General features: G+C 34.8%; 1 protein-coding gene across 1 annotated transcript; it reads right to left on the bottom strand.

Moving 5' to 3' along the window:
- LOC117329294 (lysosome membrane protein 2-like) lies at positions 1 to 27,778 on the bottom strand. The gene is made up of 13 exons (XM_033887173.1): positions 27,602 to 27,778; positions 24,173 to 24,333; positions 23,839 to 23,980; positions 16,593 to 16,802; positions 15,512 to 15,609; positions 15,143 to 15,192; positions 14,446 to 14,515; positions 13,579 to 13,757; positions 12,401 to 12,519; positions 11,334 to 11,407; positions 8,461 to 8,512; positions 7,634 to 7,792; positions 1 to 7,214 (listed from the first exon to the last, which is right to left on the bottom strand). Exons 1-13 carry the CDS (start codon positions 27,716 to 27,718, stop codon positions 7,128 to 7,130), a joined length of 1,518 nt encoding a protein of 505 aa, XP_033743064.1. The 5' UTR covers positions 27,719 to 27,778; the 3' UTR covers positions 1 to 7,127.
- Positions 27,779 to 27,852: the final 74 nt, after the last annotated feature.

The following is a 27,852-nucleotide window of genomic DNA, read 5'->3' on the forward strand; positions in this document are numbered from 1 at the left end:
TACTGTTAATGTTTATTGACCGCCTTCAATGGTTGAATGTCATGGTGGGTTAACAAGCTAATACATATATCATGTATCTGCATAAACAATCTTAACACGGCCGTGGACATCATTTAAAGTAAATAAGCTGCACCACATCTTTCTGTTATGTGTAAAACAAAGCAATACATGTACATACAATATGTAATCAAGTTGCAGCCTCGCTATGGAGTTTGCTTATTATGAAATTATTTCCAGCAATGTTGCAGAAGAGTATTAACACAGTATATATACAATATGGTAGATATAAAGTTCTCTTCTCTAACGACAATTAGCACAGTTAAAACCTCCATAGCTTATATTAAATGCTTTCATTATAACGAAAATTCTTTAAGTAATAAGTTTTATTGGACAGGTAACAAAGGTTAAGTCCTTGTTTTTTATTGGGCAGGTAACGTTATCGGACAGGTAACTAAGGTTAAATCCTAGTTTTTATTGGGCAGGTAACTAAGGTTAAATCCTAGTTTTTATTGGGCAGGTAACTTTATTGGATAGGTAACTAAGGTTAAGTCCTTGTTTTTATTGGGCAGGTAACTAAGGTTAAATCCTAGTTTTTATTGGGCAGGTAACTTTATTGGATAGGTAACTAAGGTTAAGTCCTTGTTTTTATTGGGCAGGTAACTAAGGTTAAATCCTAGTTTTTATTGGGCAGGTAACTAAGGTTAAATCCTAGTTTTTATTGGGCAGGCAACTAAGGTCAAATCCTTGCTTAACTAAGGTTAAGTCCTTGTTTTTATTGGGCAGGTAACTAAGGTTAAATCCTAGTTTTTATTGGGCAGGTAAATAAGGTCAAATCCTTGTTTTTATTGGGCAGGTAACTTTATTGGACAGGTAACTAAGGTTAAGTCCTTGTTTTTATTGGGCAGGTAACTAAGGTTAAATCCTAGTTTTTATTGGGCAGGTAACTAAGGTTAAATCCTAGTTTTTATTGGGCAGGTAACTAAGGTTAAATCTTAGTTTTTATTGGGCAGGTAACTAAGGTTAAGTCCTTGTTTTTATTGGGCATGTAACTTAGGTTAAATCCTAGTTTTTATTGGGCAGGTAACTTTATTGGACAGGTAACCCATGTTATCAAGTCCTAGTCAATAACATCAAACAAACAGAATTTTTTGTTTTTTTTTGTTGGGAGATGCCACAAAAAGTGAGGGGACTTTACTTAATACATATCTATTTTTAACACATGTCGAACCAACAAATGTGTCCTAAGGAATCCCAATACAAAATTCATCTCATAAAGCTTTGTTTGATCTGGAAAAAATAATACTGTAGGATAAAGCAATACACATGACCACATACTAGATCAATAATATAGATATCATCATTGTACTTGTAAAATGGAGTTTGTTATAACAGATATTGACTAATCTGTAAAAAATCAGATCCATTTACCCAAAGTTATGACCTATTTAATATGAACTATGGACATTTTATTTAGCAAAACCTGTTATTTGACTCGTACCCGAAACCCCTACAACAATAACTGAAACCAGACCAATAATTTTTTTCATAGATGTAATTTGTAGTGATGTTTCAGTTTTACAAAGAGTTGAAATACTTTACCCTCACTAGGTAAATAATAGTACATCATTCAAAAGAGGTCAGTTTGTGAAAAAGGAAAAAATATTATTGAATATTGACATACAAAGTGTGAAAATATACATATATATATATATATATATATATAATCAACTGACCACATATGTCTATTTCATAAAACAAGTATTGCTGGATATGAACTTGGAAAGGTCACCATAATACCACAATGAAACATTGATGGTTACAATTTAACCATGAAAATGTTAACATTTTTTTTGTACATCAGTAAACCAAATACTTCCAAGCCAGTTAGGGCGACTTCCATAATTTCCATATATTACCCGCGGACTATACAATTCAAAACAATGAAAGACAGAAAGCTTTCTGCTGGCTTTCTGATGAAGCAGGCTATCTGACAAAATGTTTTCTAAACAAAACATAAAAACTACAGCTAAACGATACTTCAAATTCAAGTTAACTTTTTCTGTTTCCCTGGTGTACTATCAGATGGCGGCATATTTCTGTTCACGTCCAAATCAATCGTACATTTACATGTATGTGGACATATCATTCTGGTTTATTTTTTGTTTAACATCCTATTAACAGCCATGGTCATTAAATTTTAAGAATGTGCCAGGTTTTGGAGGTGGAGGAAAGCCAGAGTACCCGGAGAAAAACCACCAACCTATGGTCAGTACAAGGCAACTGCCCCTCGTTAGTTTCGAACTCGCAACCCAGAGATGGAGGGCTAGTGATAAAGTGTCGGAACACCTTAACAACTTGGCCACCAGGGCCACTTTATTAAGTAAAAACAACTCACAATTAAGTAGATCTAGAAAGAAGTTTCACATGTTTGCGTGTCAAGGCAATATAGCTACCCACACAAGTGAAATATATTTGGTATTACTGAAGATACTCTGAGATATTCTGTTTATTAAATTTTAATAACAAAATATACCAGATCAGCTTTTAAGTTTCCCCATTGTCATTTGAAAGCAGTGTTTTGATTGGTCAAATCAGAAAAAATATATAAGAAAAAGTGATATTTTTCACTAGTAGAAATATATTACTTTTTATAGAATGAATAATTTTCAATATTTCGCTGGTAAAAATGTTATAAAGTAGGGGATTCCCCTGATAGTGAAAACTTATACCCTATAACATAGCAGACAACCTGCAGGCAATGCACTGAAGCAGGCTATCTCTTTAAATTATAAAACCATTATTTCAGCTTGTGTGGGCTATCTTAGGAAATTATCGTACCTCTATAAGAGAGCACCCGTATTTAGAGTCCAGTTTTAGAAATTCTGATTTTTTTCATGTTCTTTAAATCCGAATTAAGAGACTAGAATAAAAAAAGATTTTGTAAACTTCCTACAGTTGGATTTCAAAAACAGATTGGACTATCTATGGTGGTATAAACAGATCTTGATATCAAAATTCAAATTTGAAAAAAAAAAAAATTAAATAAATAAATGAAACAAATAAATCAACATTGCTTTATTTTGTACATCCCAGAGGCAGCAGGTGATTTTGGTCTTGTTTGAAGATCATAAAGACATTTTCATAATGATGTCTTATTCTTCTGTCAGGGAAATCAGGTAGTGACAATTGCTTGTCCCCTATAACACTACAGCATGGCAAAGTGTGCACACACCCTGACAAGGTAATGAAAGGCACTAATAGATATATGAAAAAACACCAGATATATCGTGTTTAAGTTGGCTCGGCTGTAAATGGGTATGTGGTAGGAAGTACAAGAATTGTTATGTTTAAGCTGTTACATTGCTGAAATGGCAGCCCTGGCTGAATGCTCCACGGGGAATTAGGAAAGATAGTGGATGATAAAGGCCCAATAACTATGGATAATAATTTTTGAACTGCTTTCAGATAGCTGTGATAGAGTGGTAAATAAAACTCCAAATTAAATAATAATCATATATATACAAGAAAATATTTTCATGACAAGGTCATAAACAAAATGAATCTCTAAATCATACTTAAATATACTGCACCAATGTGTTCATACTACAATGACAATCAGTCATCTCTAAATCATAATTAAATATACTACACCAACGTGTTTATACCATCAGCATGACAATCAGTCATCTCTAAATCATAGTTAATTATACTACACCAACGTGTTCATACTACAATGACCGTCAGTCATCTCTAAATCATAGTGAATTATACTACACCAACGCGTTCATACTACAATGACCGTCAGTCATCTCTAAATCATAGTAAATTATACTACACCAACGTGTTCATACTACAATGACCATCAGTCAATTCTAAATCATAATTAAATATACTACACCAACGTGTTCATACTACAATGACCATCAGTCAATTCTAAATCATAGTAAATTATACTACACCAACGTGTTCATACTACAATGACCATCAGTCAATTCTAAATCATAATTAAATATACTACACCAACGTGTTCATACTACAATGACCATCAGTCAATTCTAAATCATAGTGAATTATACTACACCAACGTGTTCATACTACAATGACCATCAGTCAATTCTAAATCATAGTGAATTATACTACACCAACGTGTTCATACTACAATGACCGTCAGTCATCTCTAAATCATAGTGAATTATACTACACCAACGTGTTCATACTACATAGTGACCTGTACATAACAAATGGTTAACATTGTTAGAAAATATATAAACTACACTAACATAATCTACATCTCAATTAATTAAATAAATTACACTGTCAATCTAGTCCTGTCTGTTATTATCTGTATACACATTTAATATATACGTACATCTTGTATATAGAAATGGTTATTTGATCTGTAAATTTGAACTTATTGATGATGAAAAGTTGTAGATCGATCAATTTTTTTGAAAATATCAATATTAAACCTTTCTGTGTGTAATACATTTTTTACATATTTTCATTCTTATTTTTCAGTCTCTAATTATTTAACCAACACACTCGAAATACTATTGGACAGATGCCATTGGTACAAAATGAATTCCTCTCACTAAATGATGCCGCTGACCAAATTAGATTGATATCCATTCAAGCTTTCTGGACTAGCAGAGATGAACTGGTCAGCTAAACAAAATGCTATTAATTAGAACACAAATGCAAAGAAAAAATAACATTGTATGAAACCCAGTTTTTGAAATTATTTTCCGACTAAACATATAAGCCGAAAACTTAACCTCCCCCTAACTACCCCACTCCCACATATAAATCATAAAACAAGCATATCTTCTCAGAAAGTTATTAATGTAATGGAAAAATAAATTTTAAGGGCAAAACAGCATGAGGCACAAAGTTCATTGCAATGATTTCAGAGAGAAAGCTTATTGAATTATGAAAGGGGCGTAACTCTGGGGAATAGCATCAAACTGATTGTTTTTTTGGTTTTTTTTTGCATTGGTACAGTGATTTTATGCATGACAGAATTATTGAAAATATCTAGATTTAATATTATCATAAAAGTATAGAATATATATAGCAATTCTTTAAAAATAATTTCAGGACATAAAATAAATCAATATCAGCAAATATAATGTATCCTAGACTACATTATGTATCTCCATGGTAACATGTTATCAACATCAAACAGAATAAGAGATATAGGTATTACATAAATAATCATGAAATTAAGTGAATGCAGAGATATGTTTTGCTTTAAGAAATTAATTAATGTGAAATTAAGGTAAAATGAACATCTAGAAATAATAATAATATAATGTTTAGTTAAATCAAATCGCAAAAGAATTGAAATGGATTTCAATCCCTCCTCTTTCATTTCTTTTTTTCTTAATGCATGTTTGTGCATGTATGAATTCTATAAGGTGTTTACTTAAAGTTCAATAGGTTGAGATATTTGCTTATGTATTATGACACAGCATAACTCTTTAACAGATGCAGGAGTTCTATACTTATTAAAAGGACTAAAATTCTGAAGAAAAAATATTTTGTTAATTCATGAGAAAACAGCCAAGGGATGTCACTTTGGGTAAAATTGCTCAGTTCCACAAAAGAAGATCTCGTCTATTTTTAATGCCCTTTCATAACAAGGTCATAAGATAAATTTCAAAATCATAATTATGAAAATATACTACTCCAATGTGTCCATACTACAATTTATTTTAGCATATAAAATATGAACAACACAAAGGGAGATAATTCAGTGACATCATCGAAACATCACGTCACTACTGCCAGGATAGATTCCTCGAGTAAATATAATCTTAATGATATTGCACAGATAACGTACACAACATATCACAGTACTATTGTCCAAGGCATCAGTGAAAAGGATGTCATTAATGACAGGAGACATCAATAGAATTTAATAAACGACAGGAGACATTATCAATAGAATGTAATTAACGACAGGAGACATTATCAATAGAATGTAATTAACGACAGGAGACATTATCAATAGAATGTAATTAACGACAGTAGACATTATCAATAGAATGTAATTAATGTACATAAAAGTATTAAAGCTGTAGCAGTACTCATGTTTCACCTGATTTTAACCAGTGACAAATTATCATTAATCTTTCCCTGCTGCACCTACATAATGATACACAAATCCTTCAGAATGACCCTCTGACAGAAATTATTGGCAATTAGTGCTACCTCCAGCTAAAATGTACTATAATTTATAAAAACACTTTTTTAAACTGATCAACTGGTAACATTTAGATCAGAATACACAATCCTGTAAAATTTTGCTCACTCATATATAAGTTTTAGGAAAATGTTTAAGGCCAATATGGTAACTCCAAAATATAGTACAATGGACTAGCAAATGTGTAAATCATTTGTGATAAAACATATGGCATTAGGACATAGCACAATTTAAATCAGTATTGGTTTTGTATGAAGTGACTTTAAATAGTGTGTTATAAAATTGAGTTCGAAACAACAAGCAGAATTTAAAAAACAAGGCATTGTGTGACATATATAGAACATGACATGTATAGAACTCCATAGAACATACTATACATTGTATATAGAACATGACATACATATTTATATAGAATACAGGTTTTTAAATTAATATGAATCATAGTAAATATGAGCACCTCTGAATTCCCTGATATAACTGTACTGGAAAAAATGTCCATCTCCAGTCATCTGCAACATATTTAAAAACATAGTCCCTTCATCTTATTTTAATGTATAATAAATTCTTATCTCACTTCTGATTTCCTGTTTAATTATAAAGGGACACAACTCATGTTAACAACAACTTTACCATATTAGGTGTGTTCCTAGAACTAAATCTTTTACTGTACTCACTTCTTATTTGTATACATTCAAAATAATTTTGTTAAAAATCAAAGAATTAATTTTGATCGATAATTAATATTATTTTTGATAACTATTTGGTTATTGGATATCTATATATTTGATATTAAGGAGGAATGTATTGCTTTATATGGGGTTAAATAACCCACAAGAGGACGGCCATTTCCCATCTTCACTTAATGCTTGGTCCCTGTAGAAGGACAGCCTGTGTTACAGAAACAGGGTTTAAGAACTTCTATCTATGATTGTATGAGGTTGGTCCTTTCTGTAGGTAGGCGGTCGTTGGTTAGTCTCTCGTTAGGAATGTCTACAAGTACGTCGGCTTTCTGAAAATAATCACAGAAATCTGTATCATATAGCATTACTTATCAAATTGCAGGGAGAAAACACTGTATTTGATGTACGAGCCATCTTAAATTCAACTTAAATGTCCATGCAAATGTTTCACAAAGTAACCCTTCGATTAACAGGTATGCTAATTATACTGAATTGTCAATGAGAAACTGAAAATCATCTCAGATAGAAGTATAGCTACCTGGCATATTCCACAGAGATAAAAACTTGTATCAATCCAATGAAGCAAACATATCTTCATCTTACACACTACTTGTGATAGGAACACAATTAGATTATTTTTTAAACAAATTGTAAAATTTCCTAAGTATACTACGGTGACTAGGGAGGGAGATGCAGACAACACAAGTCTCAATAATGATAAATTTATCCAGGTGGAAAGGATACATACTTTATGAGCCATTTTGTGTTTGATGAGGAAAGCCAGGGCACAGATGAAGAGGAATGCTCCTATTACAATGAGGCCATACTGCACTGCCTGTGTGATCTTTATTGGTGTCATCAGACTTGACTTGTACTCATTGGCTGACTTGTCATCTATCAAGGCACTCTACAAAAGGTTTTAATTGTTTTATCTCAATTATATCTTCAACTTCATTGATATGAATTTATATATAAACGAGAGTTCTGAATTAATTTGTTCTAGCGAAATTTTGCGATGACTGCTTAAGGTTGCTGTTTCACAACACCTAAAAAAAACGTTTCTAATGAATACTTGATGAGGTGACATTTTCCTGTGAATAAGTTAAAAACTTATTCACAGGAAAATGCCAGCCATTTATTTTTCTGCTTATTTCAATAGTATGCATTACACCAACCTGGTGCTGACCCTTCTGAAACCCTTGGTCTTATTCTCCTTGTACTTTTCAAAGGTCTCAGTGTCAATCTATATTTTGTTAATATTTTACCATTGTTCCTGACACATGTTCCTAGCCTGAACTACAGCCTTATAGTTTGTGTTATAATTACCAACACATGAATGATCCCACAACAGTCAAAGATGGAATTGTTTCAGTAATTTTCACTTAATTAATAAATCATGTTTACAATATCAAAATACGGCTCTTCACCATTCATCATGAACAATCATTTTCTTCATCTTTTATAAAGATTGACAACTGTCCATCACAGATGAGAAAGTAGTAAAGGTCAATATTGTGTAGCTGTTCTTTAGTAAGACCCCACTTAACATTTTTATCAGAAAAAAAATATACTTACTTCATTAAGCCACATGATCGGGAAGAAAACATCCTTTATATTTTCTGTAGATCTGTAAACATATATTTTATTAAAATAAGCATACTGGATATTGTTACAGCAATACATGTCCTCTACCATCCCAAGGTAAAAATAGTAACAGTGACCTTGAAAAAAAACTGGAACTTGTCCTAGATATTATGGACGTTTATAATTGTGTGAAAAGTTTTATCAAAATCCTTCAAGGATTGAAGCCACTAGAGAGCTGACAAACTTTGGCATTATGTACATATATATATATATGTAACTATCTCACACAGGGTAGGTAAAGACAGGTGACACAAACTATAACGGATAACTATCTCACACAGGGTAGGTAAAGACAGGTGACACAAACTATGACAGGTAACTATCTCACACAGGGTAGGTAAAGACAGGTGACACAAACTATGACAGATAACTATCTCACACAGGGTAGGTAAAGACAGGTAACACAAGCTATCACAGATAACTATCTCACATAGGGTAGGTAAAGACAGGTGACACAAGCTATGACAGATAACTATCTCACACAGGGTAGGTAAAGACAGGTGACACAAACTATGACAGGTAACTATCTCACACAGGGTAGGTAAAGACAGGTGACACAAGCTATGATGGATAACTATCTCACACAGGGTAGGTAAAGACAGGTGACACAAACTATGATGGATAACTATCTCACACAGGGTAGGTAAAGACAGGTGACACAAGCTATGATGGATAACTATCTCACACAGGGTAGGTAAAGACAGGTGACACAAGCTATGACAGATAACTATCTCACACAGGGTAGGTAAAGACAGGTGACACAAGCTATGACAGATAACTATCTCACACAGGTAGGTAAAGACAGGTGACACAAACTATGCCAGATAACTATCTCACACAGGTAGGTAAAGACAGGTGACACAAACTATGACGGATAACTATCTCACACAGGGTAGGTAAAGACAGGTGACACAAGCTATGACAGATAACTATCTCACACAGGTAGGTAAAGACAGGTGACACAAACTATGACGGATAACTATCTCACACAGGTAGGTAAAGACAGGTGACACAAGCTATAACAGGTAACTATCTCACACAGGGTAGGTAAAGACAGGTGACACAAACTATGACAGGTAACTATCTCACACAGGGTAGGTAAAGACAGGTGACACAAGCTATGACAGGTAACTATCTCACACAGGTAGGTAAAGACAGGTGACACAAGCTATGACAGGTAACTATCTCACACAGGTAGGTAAAGACAGGTGACACAAACTATGACAGATAACTATCTCACACAGGTAGGTAAAGACAGGTGACACAAACTATGACAGATAACTATCTCATACAGGGTAGGTAAAGACAGGTGACACAAACTATGACAGATAACTATCTCACACAGGTAGGTAAAGACAGGTGACACAAACTATGACAGATAACTATCTCACACAGGTAGGTAAAGACAGGTGACACAAACTATGACAGATAACTATCTCACACAGGGTAGGTAAAGACAGGTGACACAAACTATGACAGATAACTATCTCACACAAGGTAGGTAAAGACAGGTGACACAAACTATGACAGATAACTATCTCACACAGGATAGGTAACTCAGGTGACACAAGCTATGACAGGTTACTTTCTCACACAGGGTAGGTAAAGACAGGTGACACAAACTATGACAGGTAACTATCTCACACAGGGTAGGTAAAGACAGGTGACACAAGCTATGACAGGTAACTATCTCACATAGGGTAGGTAAAGACAGGTGATACAAGCTACGAAAGGTAACTATCTCACACAGGGTAGGTAAAGACAGGTGACACAAGCTGTGACAGATAACTATCTCACATAGGGTAGGTAAAGACAGGTGACATAAGCTATGACAGGTAACTATCTCACACAGGGTAGGTAAAGACAGGTGACACAAGCTATGACAGGTAACTATCTCACACAGGGTAGGTAAAGACTGGTGACACAAACTATGACAGATAACTATCTCACACAGGGTAGAAAAAGACAGGTGACACAAACTATGACAGGTAACTATCTCACACAGGGTAGGTAAAGACAGGTGACACAAACTATGACAGATAACTATCTCACACAGGGTAGGTAAAGACAGGTGACACAAACTATGACAGGTAACTATCTCACACAGGGTAGGTAAAGACAGGTGACAAAAACTATGACAGATAACTATCTCACACAGGGTAGGTAAAGACAGGTGACATAAGCTATAACAGATAACTATCTCACACAGGGAAGGTAAAGACAGGCGACACAAGCTATGACAGGTAACTATCTCACACAGGGTAGGTAAAGACTGGTGACACAAACTATGACGTGGCAATGATGAATGATCAAAATGACGTCATTGCTTGGCTTACTTGATGTTATACAATTGTAGCGATACAAGAATCCTTGTCTCAACTCGATGGTTTTTATTTTTGGCGGAAAAGTTACATCAATGTTTTATTTTTGTCAGGATTCGTTAAATTGTGAGAATGTGATAAAAATAATCAAATATGGCTCTGTTCCCTTGTATAAGACAACTTGTTTGAAGTAAATCCTAATGCAACTTACATATATCTAGATACAGTATACGGAGTATAAAATATAGGTCATATTAAGCAACTGGCAAATAGCTCTTAAAGCATAATATATAAATCTATTTAGAACATGCACTCTGCTATACAGTCAGGTATGAAGAAAAGAATTCCTCCCAACAAGCTGCATGGACAGACAGACGGAAGGATGTTTCTACAGCCCCTGTCATCCAAAACAATATAATTCATTTCCATGTTGATTCGAACATGACCAAAATCCCAACCAAAGCAATGCAAGGTTATACTCACTTGAAATTATTCACTTTTTGTAAATATGCATTAAGCTGAAGTTTTTTCTGTGCATTCATGACAACTCCGGTCAACTGTGGATGGAAATCAAAGAAATGCAAGCCACTTGTTATTAGTTAGCAGTTAATTAGTTAGAAGTGGATTATTACAGGAAGTGAACATATTTCAGTCAAGATACCAATCATCCTGTATGATGTGAATGAAGTGATAGGTATATATGGATGGTGTGTTTATAAATGTATGCTGTATATTATCGACCTTGGTAGATATATATCTTAAATAAGTAAAGCAAAGCTTAATGTTAATAAATATCAGTCGGTACTCTATCACTAAGACCATATACGCAACATGAACTGATCAATGTGTTTAATCCACTAACCAATGTGCTTAATCTACTGACCAATGTGTTTAATCCACTGACCAATGTGTTTAATCCAGTGACCAATGCATTTAATCAACTGACCAATGAGTTTAATCCACTGACCAATGTGTTTAATCTACTGACCAATGTGTTTAATCCACTAACTAATGTGTTTAATCCACTAACTAATGTGTTTAATCCACTGATCAATGTGTTTAATCCACTAACCAATGTGATTAATCCACTGACCAATGCGTTTAATCCACTAACAAATGTGTTTAATCCACTGACCAATGTGTTAAATCCACTGACCAATGTGTTTAATCCACTGACCAAAGTGTTTAATCCACTGACCAATGTGTTAAATCCACTGGTCAATGTGTTTAATCCACTGATCAATGTGTTAAATCCACTAACCAATGTGTTTAATCCACTGACCAATGTGTTTAATCTACTGGTCAATGTGTTTTATCCACTGATCAATGTGTTTAATCCACTGACCAATGTGTTTAATCCACTGACCAATGTGTTTAATCTACTGGTCAATGTGTTTTATCCACTGATCAATGTGTTAAATCCACTAACCAATGTGTTTAATCCACTGACCAATGTGTTTAATCTACTGGTCAATGTGTTTTATCCACTGATCAACGTGTTTAATCCAATTATCAATATCTTTAATCCCTATATATATTCATATATTTACTGGGTCGACGTCCAGGACAGTCTGATGTTCCTCTTTGTTTGGGTGCATCCCAATCACACCGTCGATGACCTTCTTATCTGCCTGAAGGAAGTGTGGATTGGAAATCACCACTGGGGCACCTGTGTAATGTAAGTGTAATTTAAGTGATATTAATTTTTATGTAGGAAAATAAAAGCATAGGTAGATTTTCATATGCATAAGAGAGGACTACACAAATTATGTCAACCATGGTAGGGTTTCAATTTAATGGACAACAAGTGGCCCAGAGGGCCAGCATTATTCGCTTTGATATTTCAGAGATCAAGGCAAAAACTAGAAAACACCAAGGCAAAACCATGAAAACACTATCATTTTTTTACGCTTATCATTACAAATATGTTCCTATTCATTGACCTAACTCCTGTCATTATGAAAGAAGAATACTTGATTTTCTCATGTTTGCTTTAGTTTCCTTTTTTGGCCTTGCTCCTACAGCCCAAGGGGAGTCACACTATTCTTTTATAAAACATTTGATCTCCTTTGCCTAATCATGCTCCAGACCAAATTTGATCAAAATCAATCCAACCGTTCAGGACAAGTAGTGATTTAAAGGAATAACACCATTTTCGCCTATTACCCCAGAGCAGCCATACATTATATGTGTACAAAATTGCATAGATGTCCCTCATCCAATAATCCATGCAGCCGTTCAAAACTAGTAGTGACTAAAGTATTTATCTGTATATTGCCTACTGGGCCCTGCCCCTCCAGCCCCAAGGGGGGGGGGGGGGGGGGGGGGGGGGGGGGCTTTCCCTTCACCCAAGAATGCTTCTGACAGACAAAATATGGACCATAGAAGAAGAAAAAGTTTAAAAGGATGCTCCACACCAAATATGACTTAAATCTTCTCAGTGGTTCATGACAAGTAGTGTAAAGATGAAGGATGATGATACAGAAAATAAATGTCAAATAAGGTAATATAACATATGTATTCATCCATTCATTGCTTTGATGTCAACTAAATACACTTCCGGCTAATAAAACCATCTCATGGCAGAGAGATTCATTAAAATTAGGTATTAAGATTTGGTTGAATGGGTAAACTAGTCATCTGAAACTTTATAAAAGTGCCTCAAATCTTAAAACAATAAAAAATCTACACTGTACTTGTTTTCAAAAAGACCCCATTGTACACTTACCTGACTTGCACACACTGATGTTAAGTACACCAGAGGGAAGACAATTCCCAGCGGGGGAGCAGAATCCAGCATTGTTCTCGTTTAGAGATGCTGTTTCAAATACCCTGGGAGGCACAGTGAAGTGGTACAGGTCTATTCCCTTCAGTTTGATCTCACTTTCATAAGTAGCATAGATAGACCTGCAATCATACAATTCCCATGAAGAATATCTTTGTTTTAAGATTTTATTTGTTTGTTGGGTTTATCACTCCATGAACTGCCATGGTCATTTTGAGGCACAGACCCCTTCTCAGCTTTTTGAGGAAAATAAAATGCCATAGGTAAGTAGTGTTGTTTTTGTTTCTCTGGAAGCTGAGAAATGGATCAGTCTGGGATGTCATAGCTTTTGTCCTTTGGCAAGACTACGACAGCAGAGACCATTCTGTTTAAGCTAATGAAATGGAAACTGTGTGATACCAGGGTACCTTACTATTTTGGGCAAAAACAGGAATGATGACATGATTATTTTTTTTTATTTCCAAAATTCAAATTCCATTTGACTTTTTGAAATATAAATAATTACCGTAATTTGAACCTAAATCATCCTTATGCTGGAGATTTGATGGCAACTCAGTGTAGCATGATCATAAAAATCATTTTGATTTTCCCATAACTATGACTGGTTTCCATATTCCAAGGGCAGTGTTTACATACCTTGCTATCACCACATCAATAACTAGAATGCAACAATTCTTAATTATTTCTCCTGTTAAACTAAACAGGCATTTAACTCATTCTATTAGACTATTAGTGGAATGGTATAGAAAACTAAACACCACGACATTACTAAGGATTTAATCAGGGTTGTATATCAAGAGCAATATTTACCTGCAAATATCTGTGGAGAAGATGAACAATTTTTCTGACTTTTCAATGAAAGGAGGAAACATTGTTCCATCTGCAAAAGGTAAGAATGGTTAATTTCAAGGGTTTTAAAAACTTTAATGATAATTGACAATCATAGCATATGAATATTTTAGCACATTATATATATATATATATATGCATGTATAAGAATGAATGTACTAGGTTCCATATTTCATTACCATGGTAATTTAAAGCCATTTTGTTTTTCTGATCAAAAATCAAAATCTAATTGGTTCAACTAGGGACAAAGGGCAACCTACACATGAAGTTTGAGGAATATCCCTCCAGTAATGTTCAACAAGAATTCCGCGGACGCGCGTCATGTTGAAATATCTGTCAAAAAATGCCGTTTATACACCAGTGAACAACAAAAAATAACAATTATTTCTTAATTGTTTACGGACGGATGACATACGGACAACAGACCATGAAGCAGAGTGATTTGAATTGCCCATAGCTTAGGCCATCATCTGATGATAGTGTGATTTTAAACTTTGATTCAGAGTAGGAGGTGGGCTTATTGCAGGAAAAACAAAATATCATTAGTTTTTACTGAACTGCAGCCGACATAGGTGGGCTTCTTACAAGACATGGGGTTGTCGCTGAACAAATACAATACTTTTCTGTAGATAATATAACAAAAATGCAGTGAACATACCTGTTCCATTGATCATGTCACAGAGGGCAGTATTCCAGTATCCCAGACTCCTAAATTCACCAATACAATCATTGTTTTACATTTTTCATTAGGTACTGACAAGTACATGCAAGCAACTTCCATATCACCTAATCAAATAATGTAAACAAATGTAATGTAAATATATAAAGACTGTTATTTTTACTATTATATAACAAGAAAATTATGTAAAGCAATGAGAGATGTATTGAGGATATTATTTTTACACCAAGAATGAAATTACATATACTGTGTGATGGAAAACATTTCAGTTGCAATCAAATTTGTTTTCTCTTTAATAAATTAAGTGTTTAAGTAGTGGCAAAACAGTATACAGTGTACTGTACTTACGTTTTGGAGTTCCATTTGTCGATGAGGTTGAACTTTTCGACCCCCTGAACATCTGATCCAGTGAATATTGTGTATACTCCATCATCTGAACCATTAGTCTATAAAAACCATAATCTTACATGAATTAACAAAAATTCAATATTTGTATTTTGTGCATTTTCAGGCCAATGCCAGGATAGATATTAAAATATACTCTCTCCCTTCCGATCCAAAAGCATCTTTGCTAGCCAAGGCTTCTGATTATGTTACACTCCAAAAAAACCCTTGGCAGATATAGTCATGTTTAAACCGTCTCGCCCTGGAATCCCAGGGTATCCAATCAAATGGTGTTTTACATTCAGGCTTGGTTTCGCAGTAAACAAAAATTGTGGCGCCCAGTACAGAGCTACATTGTCGAATATGTCATGGCATTTTACCTAAAGAAAGAGCCGTACTATCTTTGGGGAAACATTCGCAGTGTTTGATCAATTGATAAAAGTCATTGATCACATATCTCATCAAAATGACACAAGCCTCCATGTGTGTTTGTAAATATCACCGATGAAGTAAATCGGTAACGCTTGTTTTGATTGGTCAAAAATTTCATGCGTAAAGGGTGGTAATTTCAAATCTCCACTAGAGGGCAAAAACTGACACCTATATCTGCCAAGGGTTCGTGGAGTGTAACGTAATCAGAAGCCTTGGCTAGGGAGGTGGTAAATTATGAACTTTTAATTGGAACTGAGATATACTAAAAACCATTTATTTTAGCTTTAAGCTTTGACTAATAATGGTTTTTAAGTAATATCTAAATTAGTTGATGGATTTATGAGATATCTTTTACACTGCTTTAACTGAAGATGCTCAGAAGTTGACATAGATGAATGAACAGATAAATAAATGCAATGAGCAAGTTTACATATTTTTCTTTAGATAATTCGTCAGAAACCGTTACTTGAGATTTCCCTGTGTGCAAGTGAGACGTAATACTTTCAAAAAAGTTAAACTTACAATATAAAAATTCATTAAATCGCTTTTGAAACTGAGTTTTCAAGTTGGTACAAAATTCTACAATTCTAGCTCCCTATAAGTGGTTACTTACATTGTAGAACAAACCAAATTCATCAGGAAGGGTATGATTAAACTTTTCAGCTATTCCTTTCACAGTTTTCAGCAGAGCATCTTCATATCCCCACAGTATGTCTGCGATGGACAATTCCAGGAACAGTTCTGCATCACCGGCAGCCTCCAGTAACGCATCCACAAACTCCTGTAGCCAGCCATACTCAAACCGTATCAACTCAGCTATAGTCTGTAACAGAGACAAAACACGGTGGTCAGGACCCAGTGTATTAATTTGGAGTGTTAATGGCCATGCACAGAAAGTAACAATAGACATATGGACCACAGAAACTAACAGAGCGCATGATAAATTGAATTTAAATCACTGCCTCCGCTAGGGATCGAACCAGGGACCTCTGGCTTACTAGTCTTACACTCAACCGATCGAGCTAAAGAGAAGATCTCTCTAGCCGAGCGGTATATTGTGGCTAGTATTTACCAGGGTTACATTAATAAAAGACTATTGTATAAAATATAGACATGCTCAAAATACAACATATCACAGAGGATTGACCTTTGCATCTACCATCAAATGATCAAATCATCTCCATGCATGTTAGCATGATCCAACAGTTGTAATACCCTGGTAGTAATTTTTCTATTATTGGAGTAATGGTATGACAATTCAATAATTGTTATCATATATTCTACATGTTCAAAACTTATATTATCAAGTTTGAAATCGTCCCTGCAATGCCAGCTGGTAGTCATTAATATTTTAACATGTTGAACAAAATAGTCATATGTTAAAACAGGGAGACACCAGTATTCTTTCTGTGTGTGTCATATTTTTCGGGGTTTGGTTCATGTTACATTTTTAGATGTGTATTACATACTTTACTTAGGAACTGTTGACATAACTGAGTGGATTAACAGGAATTAAATGAACATATACCCATAGAGGATAGTTTAGCTTGATATTTATAAATAAAAACATAAAAGAGCTTTAAAATCAGTCTAAAAATCATCAATACCATATGTGCTGAAATAAAGGGTGGTGCCTATGGATGGACAGTGGCATTATAATGTTTGATTGGGGGATAATAACTAACATCTCCAGGTCAGGAAATACTATATAAATAGTGCCCTTGTCTGAGGGGAATATGGAGGATTGTTTCCCTAAGGGAACATTATCTTCCTGAGCCGATAGGCAAGGGAAGATAATGTTCTCGAGGGGAAACAATCCTCCATATTCCCCTCAGACAAGGGCACTATTTATTTTATTATACCGAATAGATATCAATTTATCGATATCCTCCTCAAATATTGAGGCAAACCTCTTGGACGTCTGCTCCATGTTTACAAGTTGTCTGTGTCACTGTTGCGTTTGTAAGAATTGTCTCCCTTCTCAATGTTCGGGATTTTCAGTAAGAAACAATCGTGCGTTTTCAGGCGGAGCGCGGGGGAACATTGCAATATCCCACGGCAATGTTGACCGCTGTTTCTGACACTGCATATTGTTTAAGGTCATGTGATTAGGAATTGACCAATAATAAGGCGAGAATCTTACATAAGGTATAATAAATGATAATAGCCTGGTCATCAAGCACAGATGAACTGTTACCATGAGTGAGTAAAGTATACATTGTGTTATCTCCCTGTCATATATATGTCTTTTAGTCTGAACAAGACTGCACAATCAAAGGGAATGTGACAGGTGTACATGCATAACTATATACAGCTGAGTATAACATCCAGGTGTGAATGTCACAGGTGCACATGTACTCATGATATATAGTCATTTCAGCGAATCATCTCAAATCATATTTATCTTGGTGTACAACTAAGTGGTGTTTAGGTGATGTGTATTAGTAAAAGTGCACCTTAAACCTGATAGGTGCATGATATACAGACTGTATCATCAACTCCTGTGTGTGTACCGGTCATGTTGTACGAATGATTTTATCATTGATACTCTAGGTAACAACAACCCTCAGATGTATCAAGAAATAGAAGTAGTACACAGCTATACATTCATCCTCATCTTTTTTAATCTAGCTACATGTAGTACTACAGTAACTGTTAGTCTACAAAGAGACTACACCAAATATTCCAATTACCCAGTATCTTACTACAGTAACTGTTATAATTAGTCTACAAAGAGACAACACCAAATATTCCAATTACCCGGTATCTTACTACAGTAACTGTTAGTCTACAAAGAGACTACACCAAATATTCCAATTACCCAGTATCTTACTACAGTAACTGTTATAATTAGTCTACAAAGAGACTACACCAAATATTCCAATTACCCAGTATCTTACTACAGTAACTGTTATAATTAGTCTACAAAGAGACTACACCAAATATTCCAATGACCCAGTATCTTACTACAGTAACTGTTATAATTAGTCTACAAAGAGACTACACCAAATATTCCAATGACCCAGTATCTTACTACAGTAACTGTTATAATTAGTCTACAAAGAGACTACACCAAATATTCCAATTACCCAGTATCTTACTACAGTAACTGTTATAATTAGTCTACAAAGAGACTACACCAAATATTCCAATTACCCAGTATCTTACTACAGTAACTGTTAGTCTACAAAGAGACTACACCAAATATTCCAATTACCCAGTATCTTACTACAGTAACTGTTATAATTAGTCTACAAAGAGACTACACCAAATATTCCAATTACCCAGTATCTTACTACAGTAACTGTTATAATTAGTCTACAAAGAGACTACACCAAATATTCCAATTACCCAGTATCTTACTACAGTAACTGTTATAATTAGTCTACAAAGAGACTAAGACCAAATATTCCAATTACCCAGTATCTTACTACAGTAACTGTTAGTCTACAAAAAGACTACACCAAATATTCCAATTACCCAGTATCTTACTACAGTAACTGTTAGTCTACAAAGAGACTACACCAAATATTCCAATTACCCTGTACCTTACTACAGTAACTGTTATAATTAGTCTACAAAGAGACTACACCAAATATTCCAATTACCCAGTATCTTACTACAGTAACTGTTATAATTAGTCTACAAAGAGTCTACACCAAATATTCCAATTACCCAGTATCTTACTACAGTAACTGTTAGTCTACAAAGAAACTACACCAAATATTCCAATTACCCGGTATCTTACTACAGTAACTGTTATAATTAGTCTACAAAGAGACTACACCAAATATTCCAATTACCCAGTATCTTACTACAGTAACTGTTAGTCTACAAAGAGACTACACCAAATATTCCAATTACCCAGTATCTTACTACAGTAACTGTTATAATTAGTCTACAAAGAGACTACACCAAATATTCCAATTACCCGGTATCTTACTACAGTAACTGTTAGTCTACAAAGAGACTACACCAAATATTCCAATTACCCAGTATCTTACTACAGTAACTGTTAGTCTACAAAGAGACTACACCAAATATTCCAATTACCTGGTATCTTACTACAGTAACTGTTATAATTAGTCTACAAAGAGACTACACCAAATATTCCAATTACCCAGTATCTTACTACAGTAACTGTTATAATTAGTCTACAAAGAGACTACACCAAATATTCCAATTACCCGGTATCTTACTACAGTAACTGTTATAATTAGTCTACAAAGAGTCTACACCAAATATTCCAATTACCCAGTATCTTACTACAGTAACTGTTATAATTAGTCTACAAAGAGTCTACACCAAATATTCCAATTACCCTGTATCTTACTACAGTAACTGTTATAATTAGTCTACAAAGAGTCTACACCAAATATTCCAATTACCCTGTATCTTACTACAGTAACTGTTAGTCTACAAAGAGACTACACCAAATATTCCAATTACCCAGTATCTTACTACAGTAACTGTTATAATTAGTCTACAAAGAGTCTACACCAAATATTCCAATTACCCTGTATCTTACTACAGTAACTGTTAGTCTACAAAGAGACTACACCAAATATTCCAATTACCTGGTATCTTACTACAGTAACTGTTATAATTAGTCTACAAAGAGACTACACCAAATATTCCAATTACCCAGTATCTTACTACAGTAACTGTTATAATTAGTCTACAAAGAGACTACACAAAATATTCCAATTACCCAGTATCTTACTACAGTAACTGTTAGTCTACAAAGAGTCTACACCAAATATTCCAATTACCCAGTATCTTACTACAGTAACTGTTATAATTAGTCTACAAAGAGACTACACCAAATATTCCAATTACCTGGTATCTTACTACAGTAACTGTTATAATTAGTCTACAAAGAGTCTACACCAAATATTCCAATTACCCTGTATCTTACTACAGTAACTGTTAGTCTACAAAGAGACTACACCAAATATTCCAATTACCTGGTATCTTACTACAGTAACTGTTATAATTAGTCTACAAAGAGACTACACCAAATATTCCAATTACCTGGTATCTTACTACAGTAACTGTTATAATTAGTCTACAAAGAGACTACACCAAATATTCCAATTACCCAGTATCTTACTACAGTAACTGTTAGTCTACAAAGAGACTACATCAAATATTCCAATTACCCAGTATCTTACTACAGTAACTGTTATAATTAGTCTACAAAGAGTCTACACCAAATATTCCAATTACCCGGTATCTTACTACAGTAACTGTTATAATTAGTCTACAAAGAGACTACACCAAATATTCCAATTACCCTGTATCTTACTACAGTAACTGTTAGTCTACAAAGAGACTACACCAAATATTCCAATTACCCAGTATCTTACTACAGTAACTGTTATAATTAGTCTACAAAGAGTCTACACCAAATATTCCAATTACCTGGTATCTTACTGCTATGTCCCCCTGTACAGCAAGTTTGCCAGCTGTTATCATAAATTCATTTTATCTATACATTTTAACTAAGAAAGCTAACAAGAGATCCCAGAGGGATCTTGGCGCCCACCATTGAATGTTCTTCATAGGTTCCATGTCAGATTGATCTTTTCTCTACTTTTCTCTTCTTCTAAGTCTTACTAATAATCTGTGTAAATTCAGATGAAACCTCTAGTACTTTTCAAACAAGGGAAACCTATATATAAAATTTAAGATTTAGGCACCAAGGGGAACCTATATATGGAATTTGAGAAAGATTCCTTAACTACTTTCTGAGAAATAGCGATAACAAACTTCAATTGTCAAAATCCAAGATGGCTGCCTGTCGGCCATGTTGTTTTCCGATTGGTCTCAAAATGCAATATGCATAACTATAGGCACGTGGGAGAACCTCGATATGAAATTTCAGGAAGATCCCTTCATTAGTTTCTTAGAAATAGCGATAACCAGTTTCAATTTTCAAAATCCAAGATGGCTGCCTGTCGGCCATGTTGTTTTCTGATAAGTCTCAAAAATGCAATATGCATAACTAGGCACCAAGGGGAACCTACATATGAAATTTGAGAAAGATCCCTTCAGTACTTTCTCAGAAATAGCGATAACAAACTTCAATGGTCAAAATCCAAGATGGCTGCCTGTCGGCCATGTTGTTTTCCGATCAGTCCCAAAATACAATATGCATAACTAGGCACCAAGGGGAACCAACATATGAAATTTGAGAAAGATCCCTTCAGTACTTTCTAAGGATTAGCGATAACAAGAATTGTTTACGGACGGACGGACGGACGGACGGACGGAGGGACGGACGGACGACGGACCACGGACGCAGGGCGATTTGAATAGCCCACCATCTGATGATGGTGGGCTAAAAATCCATATGGATAAGGTCTTAGAATTAAAGGTGATTTAGCTGAACAGTGACCAGCAGAGTCATCTTTATGACCCCATGGAATTTAACATCCAATATAGAGCCTCTGACTGCCTGCAGTATAACATGGCTATTAGGACAAAAATACATCTTGACAATTTGACAGCAGTCACCAAAGTGAGCAGGATATCTAAGAATTCTACTGTATAGAGCCACAATGTACCATATAAATGGTTTCTATAAAACAGGAATTCTTTTTGTCATACTCTGCTTTTCATTCGTTTGTTTGTGAGTGAATTATAGAAGGCAAATTCAACAAGAGGAAATAACAACATTGATGATGACTAGTGTCACATGACTAATGCCACGTGTTGTTTCTTTGAAATTGACAGAAAGTACATGTACCTGGTATATAAAAGGTTATCTAACACAACTAGTGACTTTTCGATAACAGCTCTGTTCTGACTTCAAGTCTGAGGAAGATAACAGAGCTGAATGTCACTAGCAATAACTTTATTGGTTGTGTTAGATAACCTTCTATATAGCTATCTTAAACAACTTGAAGAAAATGTTTCACAATTGAGAGAAACTGTTTTATCAAAGGACATAATAGGAAATATTACATCATATTGCAGTTTTGAATATCATACAACTATAGATTAAGTCATGTTAATAAGGAAACTGAATTTATCAACTTAGAGACTTGAATTAACTTTTTGAGTTCGTGATAGGGTTGTTTGTTCAGTTTTATTCAGTTATTGTGTAATGAACAGTTGGAGTTGACAATGGCACATGGCATGGGCATCAATGAACAGAGCAAGATTTTAAGCCCATGACATACATAAGATTTTAAAAGAGTTTTCTTTACATTTGAGATTTTATAAAATGACCTTTAGAAATCTTTGAAAATGCCTTGGTGAGTAAAAACTATAATTTCAAGAGAAGTTTCATAAAATCTGGTATGACATGTAAACAAATTTAGAATACTTTTTATCACATATCACTTTGACAGGTTTTAAAAAAAATAGAAAATGTTAATGGTGTGATTAAACAGAGACAGCCATTTTATTGGCTATTCCCAATTTACAATGTTACGTCATCGTCCATAACATGACGTCACAATCAATATGCTCCAGCTGGTTTACACAAGTGATTATTCAAAACAATTACATGTGCAAATTCACTGGATAACAGTGAACATGTGATAAAACTTGTTATGGGTGAAACCTGAGAGCATGAAGTCCTTTTCTCTGAGCAAAGTTGAATTGTTTTGATGATCATGTTTTAAAACCCACTTCTATTACTAAGTGTTCACATTATTACAAAATAATACTCTTTAAATGCTGACAACATATATATATATATATATATTTTGATGTGTGTATCAGACATAACTATTTAGTACGAAGTTTAAATCAATTAAATAGAAGGAAATAGACAGATTGTACCCATGACTAATACACTTCAATAAGTACAGTTAAAGCCTCCCAGTCCTTGTATCTTATTTACTCACAATCATAGGCAGGTTGACAGTGGTAAAAGTATCATTCTCCGGCCCGACCGACATCTCTCGATCAAAGGTGAAGGAGCGTTTTTCTCTGTAGGCCACGGTTCCATTGTCAAAAAAAGTGATGTTGACCTTTTGTCTGTGTTCCCTAGAAAAAGTAATAAGGAATTACTAACGTATTTAAATATATAATATTGATACAGTCAGCCACCAATATGCCCAGGAGTTTTACGAGAGAAGTGTTCTATGAAATATAGAAAATGCAGTCTTGGATAATCTTTTAAGTCCATCAGCATTTACAATTCTGAGGATTATATAGTAAAATTTAATGTAAATTTACCTGTATGAATACGGCCCTTTTTGTATTACTGCTGGTGTTGCTCCTTGCTGGGTGACCTCTAATGGATTTACAAGGTCAAACACCCACACTTGGAAGTAGATGGGCACTGGGGGATCTAACCATGCATTGTATGATTTAGATCCAACTTTCAGTGGTATTTGCTAAAAGAAATAAGATTAAAAAAAAACAGTTGTACAAACAACCCCGAAAATAACAAGCATGCTGCGTACTACTAAAGCAATACATATCCCCTTCTGGCCCCTTCTGAAAAAAATAACAGTGACCTTGACCTTAACCCAACTCTAATTTAATCTGTAGCTACTCATACTGAAGTTACATACCAACTTTCACCAACAGATCTTGATGCATGGCTGAGATGAGTGCTGAAAACAGGTAGGGGATTCATAAAGAAAATGTATAACAAATGAAAATATATAATGATTGCATGTTTGTAAGGGTTGGTAATTAAGGGTCCAATACAATCACATATAAAAGGTGTCAAAGATTTTCGAAGCAATTTTGTTTGCTAATTTCGTTCAGGTTATGTTCTTTAATTTCCATCAGAGTAATGGGTGATATTTTCTCCATGGGTTGTTAATGTAAACAATATTGCGGCTTGTTACATTTTCATTAAAGATATCACCGTTTAGGACGTTGTATAGTGTTCAATACAACATCTTTTTTTAAGGACATCTAGATCTAAGGTAATATTTCTCAATAATGTATGATGGTAACACTAACTTTTTTTTCTATATGAAAAAAAAACACACACACCAAAAATGTATGTGTAGTTATATAGTCTTCCATTTTGTTAAAACTTCTTGGGAGAGAAAATCGAAGCCTAAAAACTACTGCTAGTACGGAATCCAGAAAGAGCACAAAATACATAAAATGTAAATTGAAGTTTTGAGTGCAATTCAAATAATAATAATTTCATCAATTATCTTCAAGATGATAAACTCTGACATTGTCAGTTCTAGACATATATATATGACTATTTTGGTAAAACCTCATTAATTCTATTAAGGACAGATGTGTACATAATTCTTTGTAGTTGTCATCCTGTTGCCACTCAGTGCTAGAATAATTATTGCAGGAAGATACCTAAAAGTCATCTGCATATATCTTATATGACAAAATATCAGATTGGATAATGTAGTTGACCAATAGGAATATCAGTTACATAATGCAGTGGGGGGAACACATGACCTGTTACAGATATGGGAACACAAAAAGTCTGATAATGGCGGACGAAAGTGTTTAAAAGCATCAAACTTACCGTGAGCTGGCACTATCGTCCCCCATTATCGGACTTTTAGTGTTCCCATATCTGTGAGCTGGCACTATCGTCCCCCATTATCAGACTTTTAGTGTTCCCATATCTGTTATAGGTCACGTGTTTCCCCCAACTGTAATTGCCATGTTATAAGAAAATCTAAAGTTTAGTGAAACTAATTAAGAGAGAAATGAGACTCAGGAGACAGCGAAGGGATACCATCAAAGAAGGTTGTCTGTGTTCTGTGAGAAGGGATACCATCAAAGAAGGTTGTCTGTGTTCTGTGAGAAGGGGAGAGAGAAGGGATACCGTCAGGGAAGGTGGTTAAATTTGTATTCTGTGAGAAGTGGATACAAAAAAGGAAAGCCATCAGGGACAGTTGTCTGTGTTCTGTGAGTGTGAGAATAGGAAACAGAGAAAGGATACCATCAGGGAAGGTTGTTTGTGTTCTGTGAGAAGGGATACCATCAAAGAAGGCTGATCATGACTGCTACTCGAGAAGGGGATACCAACAAAGATGGTTATCTGTCCTCTGTGAGAAGGGGAAAGAGATAAGGGATACCATCAGGGAAGGTTGCTTACATATATGTGTTCTGTGAGAAGGGGAGACAAAGAGTGGATACCATCAGAGAAGGTTGTCTGCTCTGAGGGGCATGTCCCCATGGGGGAAGGATGCCTGTGCTTGGAAGGAAAGAGAAACTTGAAGAATAGTTTACATGCAAGGAAGAAGGCTGAAGTTCAGTGATAAATAACTTGTTCAGAGAAACAGAACTGTAAGAAGTTCTAAAATAAAAGATAAACTGAGTGTTCTATTGTAAATCCCATGACAGCTGCTCAACAACCATGTCATGATATCAGTCACAGGTCAATGATGGATGACAACCAAATATGAAAGTTGAAAGACAATTTTGAAACCATCAGATTGTGACACGCAAGACAGACAACCATCCCAAACAACTATGAACAGCCAGGGTAATTTTGAGGTGGAGTCTCCCTGTAGTAGATGGTGGCTACATCACTGAAAAACGTAAAGAAGACCTGTCGCATGCCATTCAGAGCAATCAGGGTAAAGTGTCTTATCGAAGGACACAACCATGACAGAACAAAATAGTTTGTTTTCAGTTACCCAAGAAACACAAACTGCTTCAGGTAGGGAGCATTATTGAACCATGCAATTCGGATCTTCACCGGAAGTGTTGGCCAGTGCTCTGACTGAACTATTGCAGCACCGACCAAGCCCAATTATGTTAGAGAATTTGTACATGTATATATACTGCAGGCATTATACATAGTTAGCAATCTAAATTGAATGAATGACATGTGATCAGTAAAAAGGATGTACACTTAAGATATTTAAGTGTTTTATGATAAAAATACTTCCTGGTAACAGAATACTGAGTAAATTAACTAACACACTGTATTTTAAAGACTTGTTAATATTGCCAGGGATGCAAAAATATGGTGATAGATTGGCTGAAGCCATGCAATTTCGCTCTAGATCTACTGACATATATACACAGTTGTACATATTTATGAAACCAACACAAACTTAAATAAAGTCACATTTAACTGTACACTTAAATTAGCCTAAGTTTCCTCTGGCCAGCAGACTGACATCCTGTCATGTCATACCCAATTTATTCTGTATGTCAAAGTCTGGTGTTGGGTCATGATCATGAGCAAACTCAGACTGTACTACTAGATCTACACTTTGTGTACGCATGTTGATCAATTTACATTTTTGATTATAATTAACTTTAACATAAGACATTTTAAAAATGTTTTCTAGGCTTGATGTAACTTGCTCCAAATGAAAATGGCTATATAAAACTAGCAGCTTTTATATTAGTTCAACGGATAGCAGAGCTAGGCCAGCTACATGTACATGGGCATGTCTTTTATTGAAAAAATAACCAGACCATGTATTTCTGGTTATTTATAATACAACTTACAAGACTAGACGTAGGTCAGCTGTATCATACATAAATGTATCCATGCATATTTGGCTATATCATTTGAGTAAAAAGGTTAGTAGTGTAAGAGATGTATCAAATAGTGATAAACATAAGATGGGATGGATTTTTAACACTAGTACGAGGGCACTAAATTCTGTCAGCTGATCAGGACAAACCATGACCTGTCAAACATCTTACCGTCTTTATCTCGTCGTGGATCATATTATGGAACACGGGGATAAGAACACATCCCAAAATGATCAGAACGGATCCAAGCACCAAGAAAAACACACTACACTTGATAGAACGTGACATGTTCTTGTTTTCGGACAACTGAGATGTTAGCTTTTCACCAACACGTGATGGCAGAGCGCCCTCATGACACAGGGTGCAAATAGTAAACACAAAAGGGAAATAACTCCTTTTTTGTTAGTAAATCACTTCTAAAG

Source organism: Pecten maximus, chromosome 6, assembly GCF_902652985.1.
Source record: "Pecten maximus chromosome 6, xPecMax1.1, whole genome shotgun sequence".
Taxonomy (NCBI): domain Eukaryota; kingdom Metazoa; phylum Mollusca; class Bivalvia; order Pectinida; family Pectinidae; genus Pecten; species Pecten maximus.

Bases quoted from the DNA above. Each gene is read 5' to 3' on its own strand.
- LOC117329294 (XM_033887173.1), bottom strand. From the start codon at position 27,718: ATGTCACGTTCTATCAAGTGTAGTGTGTTTTTCTTGGTGCTTGGATCC. The intron at 23,981-24,172 runs GTAAATTTACAT...TACTTTTTCTAG, and splicing joins AAAGGGCCGTATTCATACAG to GGAACACAGACAAAAGGTCA. The intron at 15,193-15,511 runs GTAAGTACAGTA...TGGTGAATTTAG, and splicing joins GACAAATGGAACTCCAAAAC to GAGTCTGGGATACTGGAATA.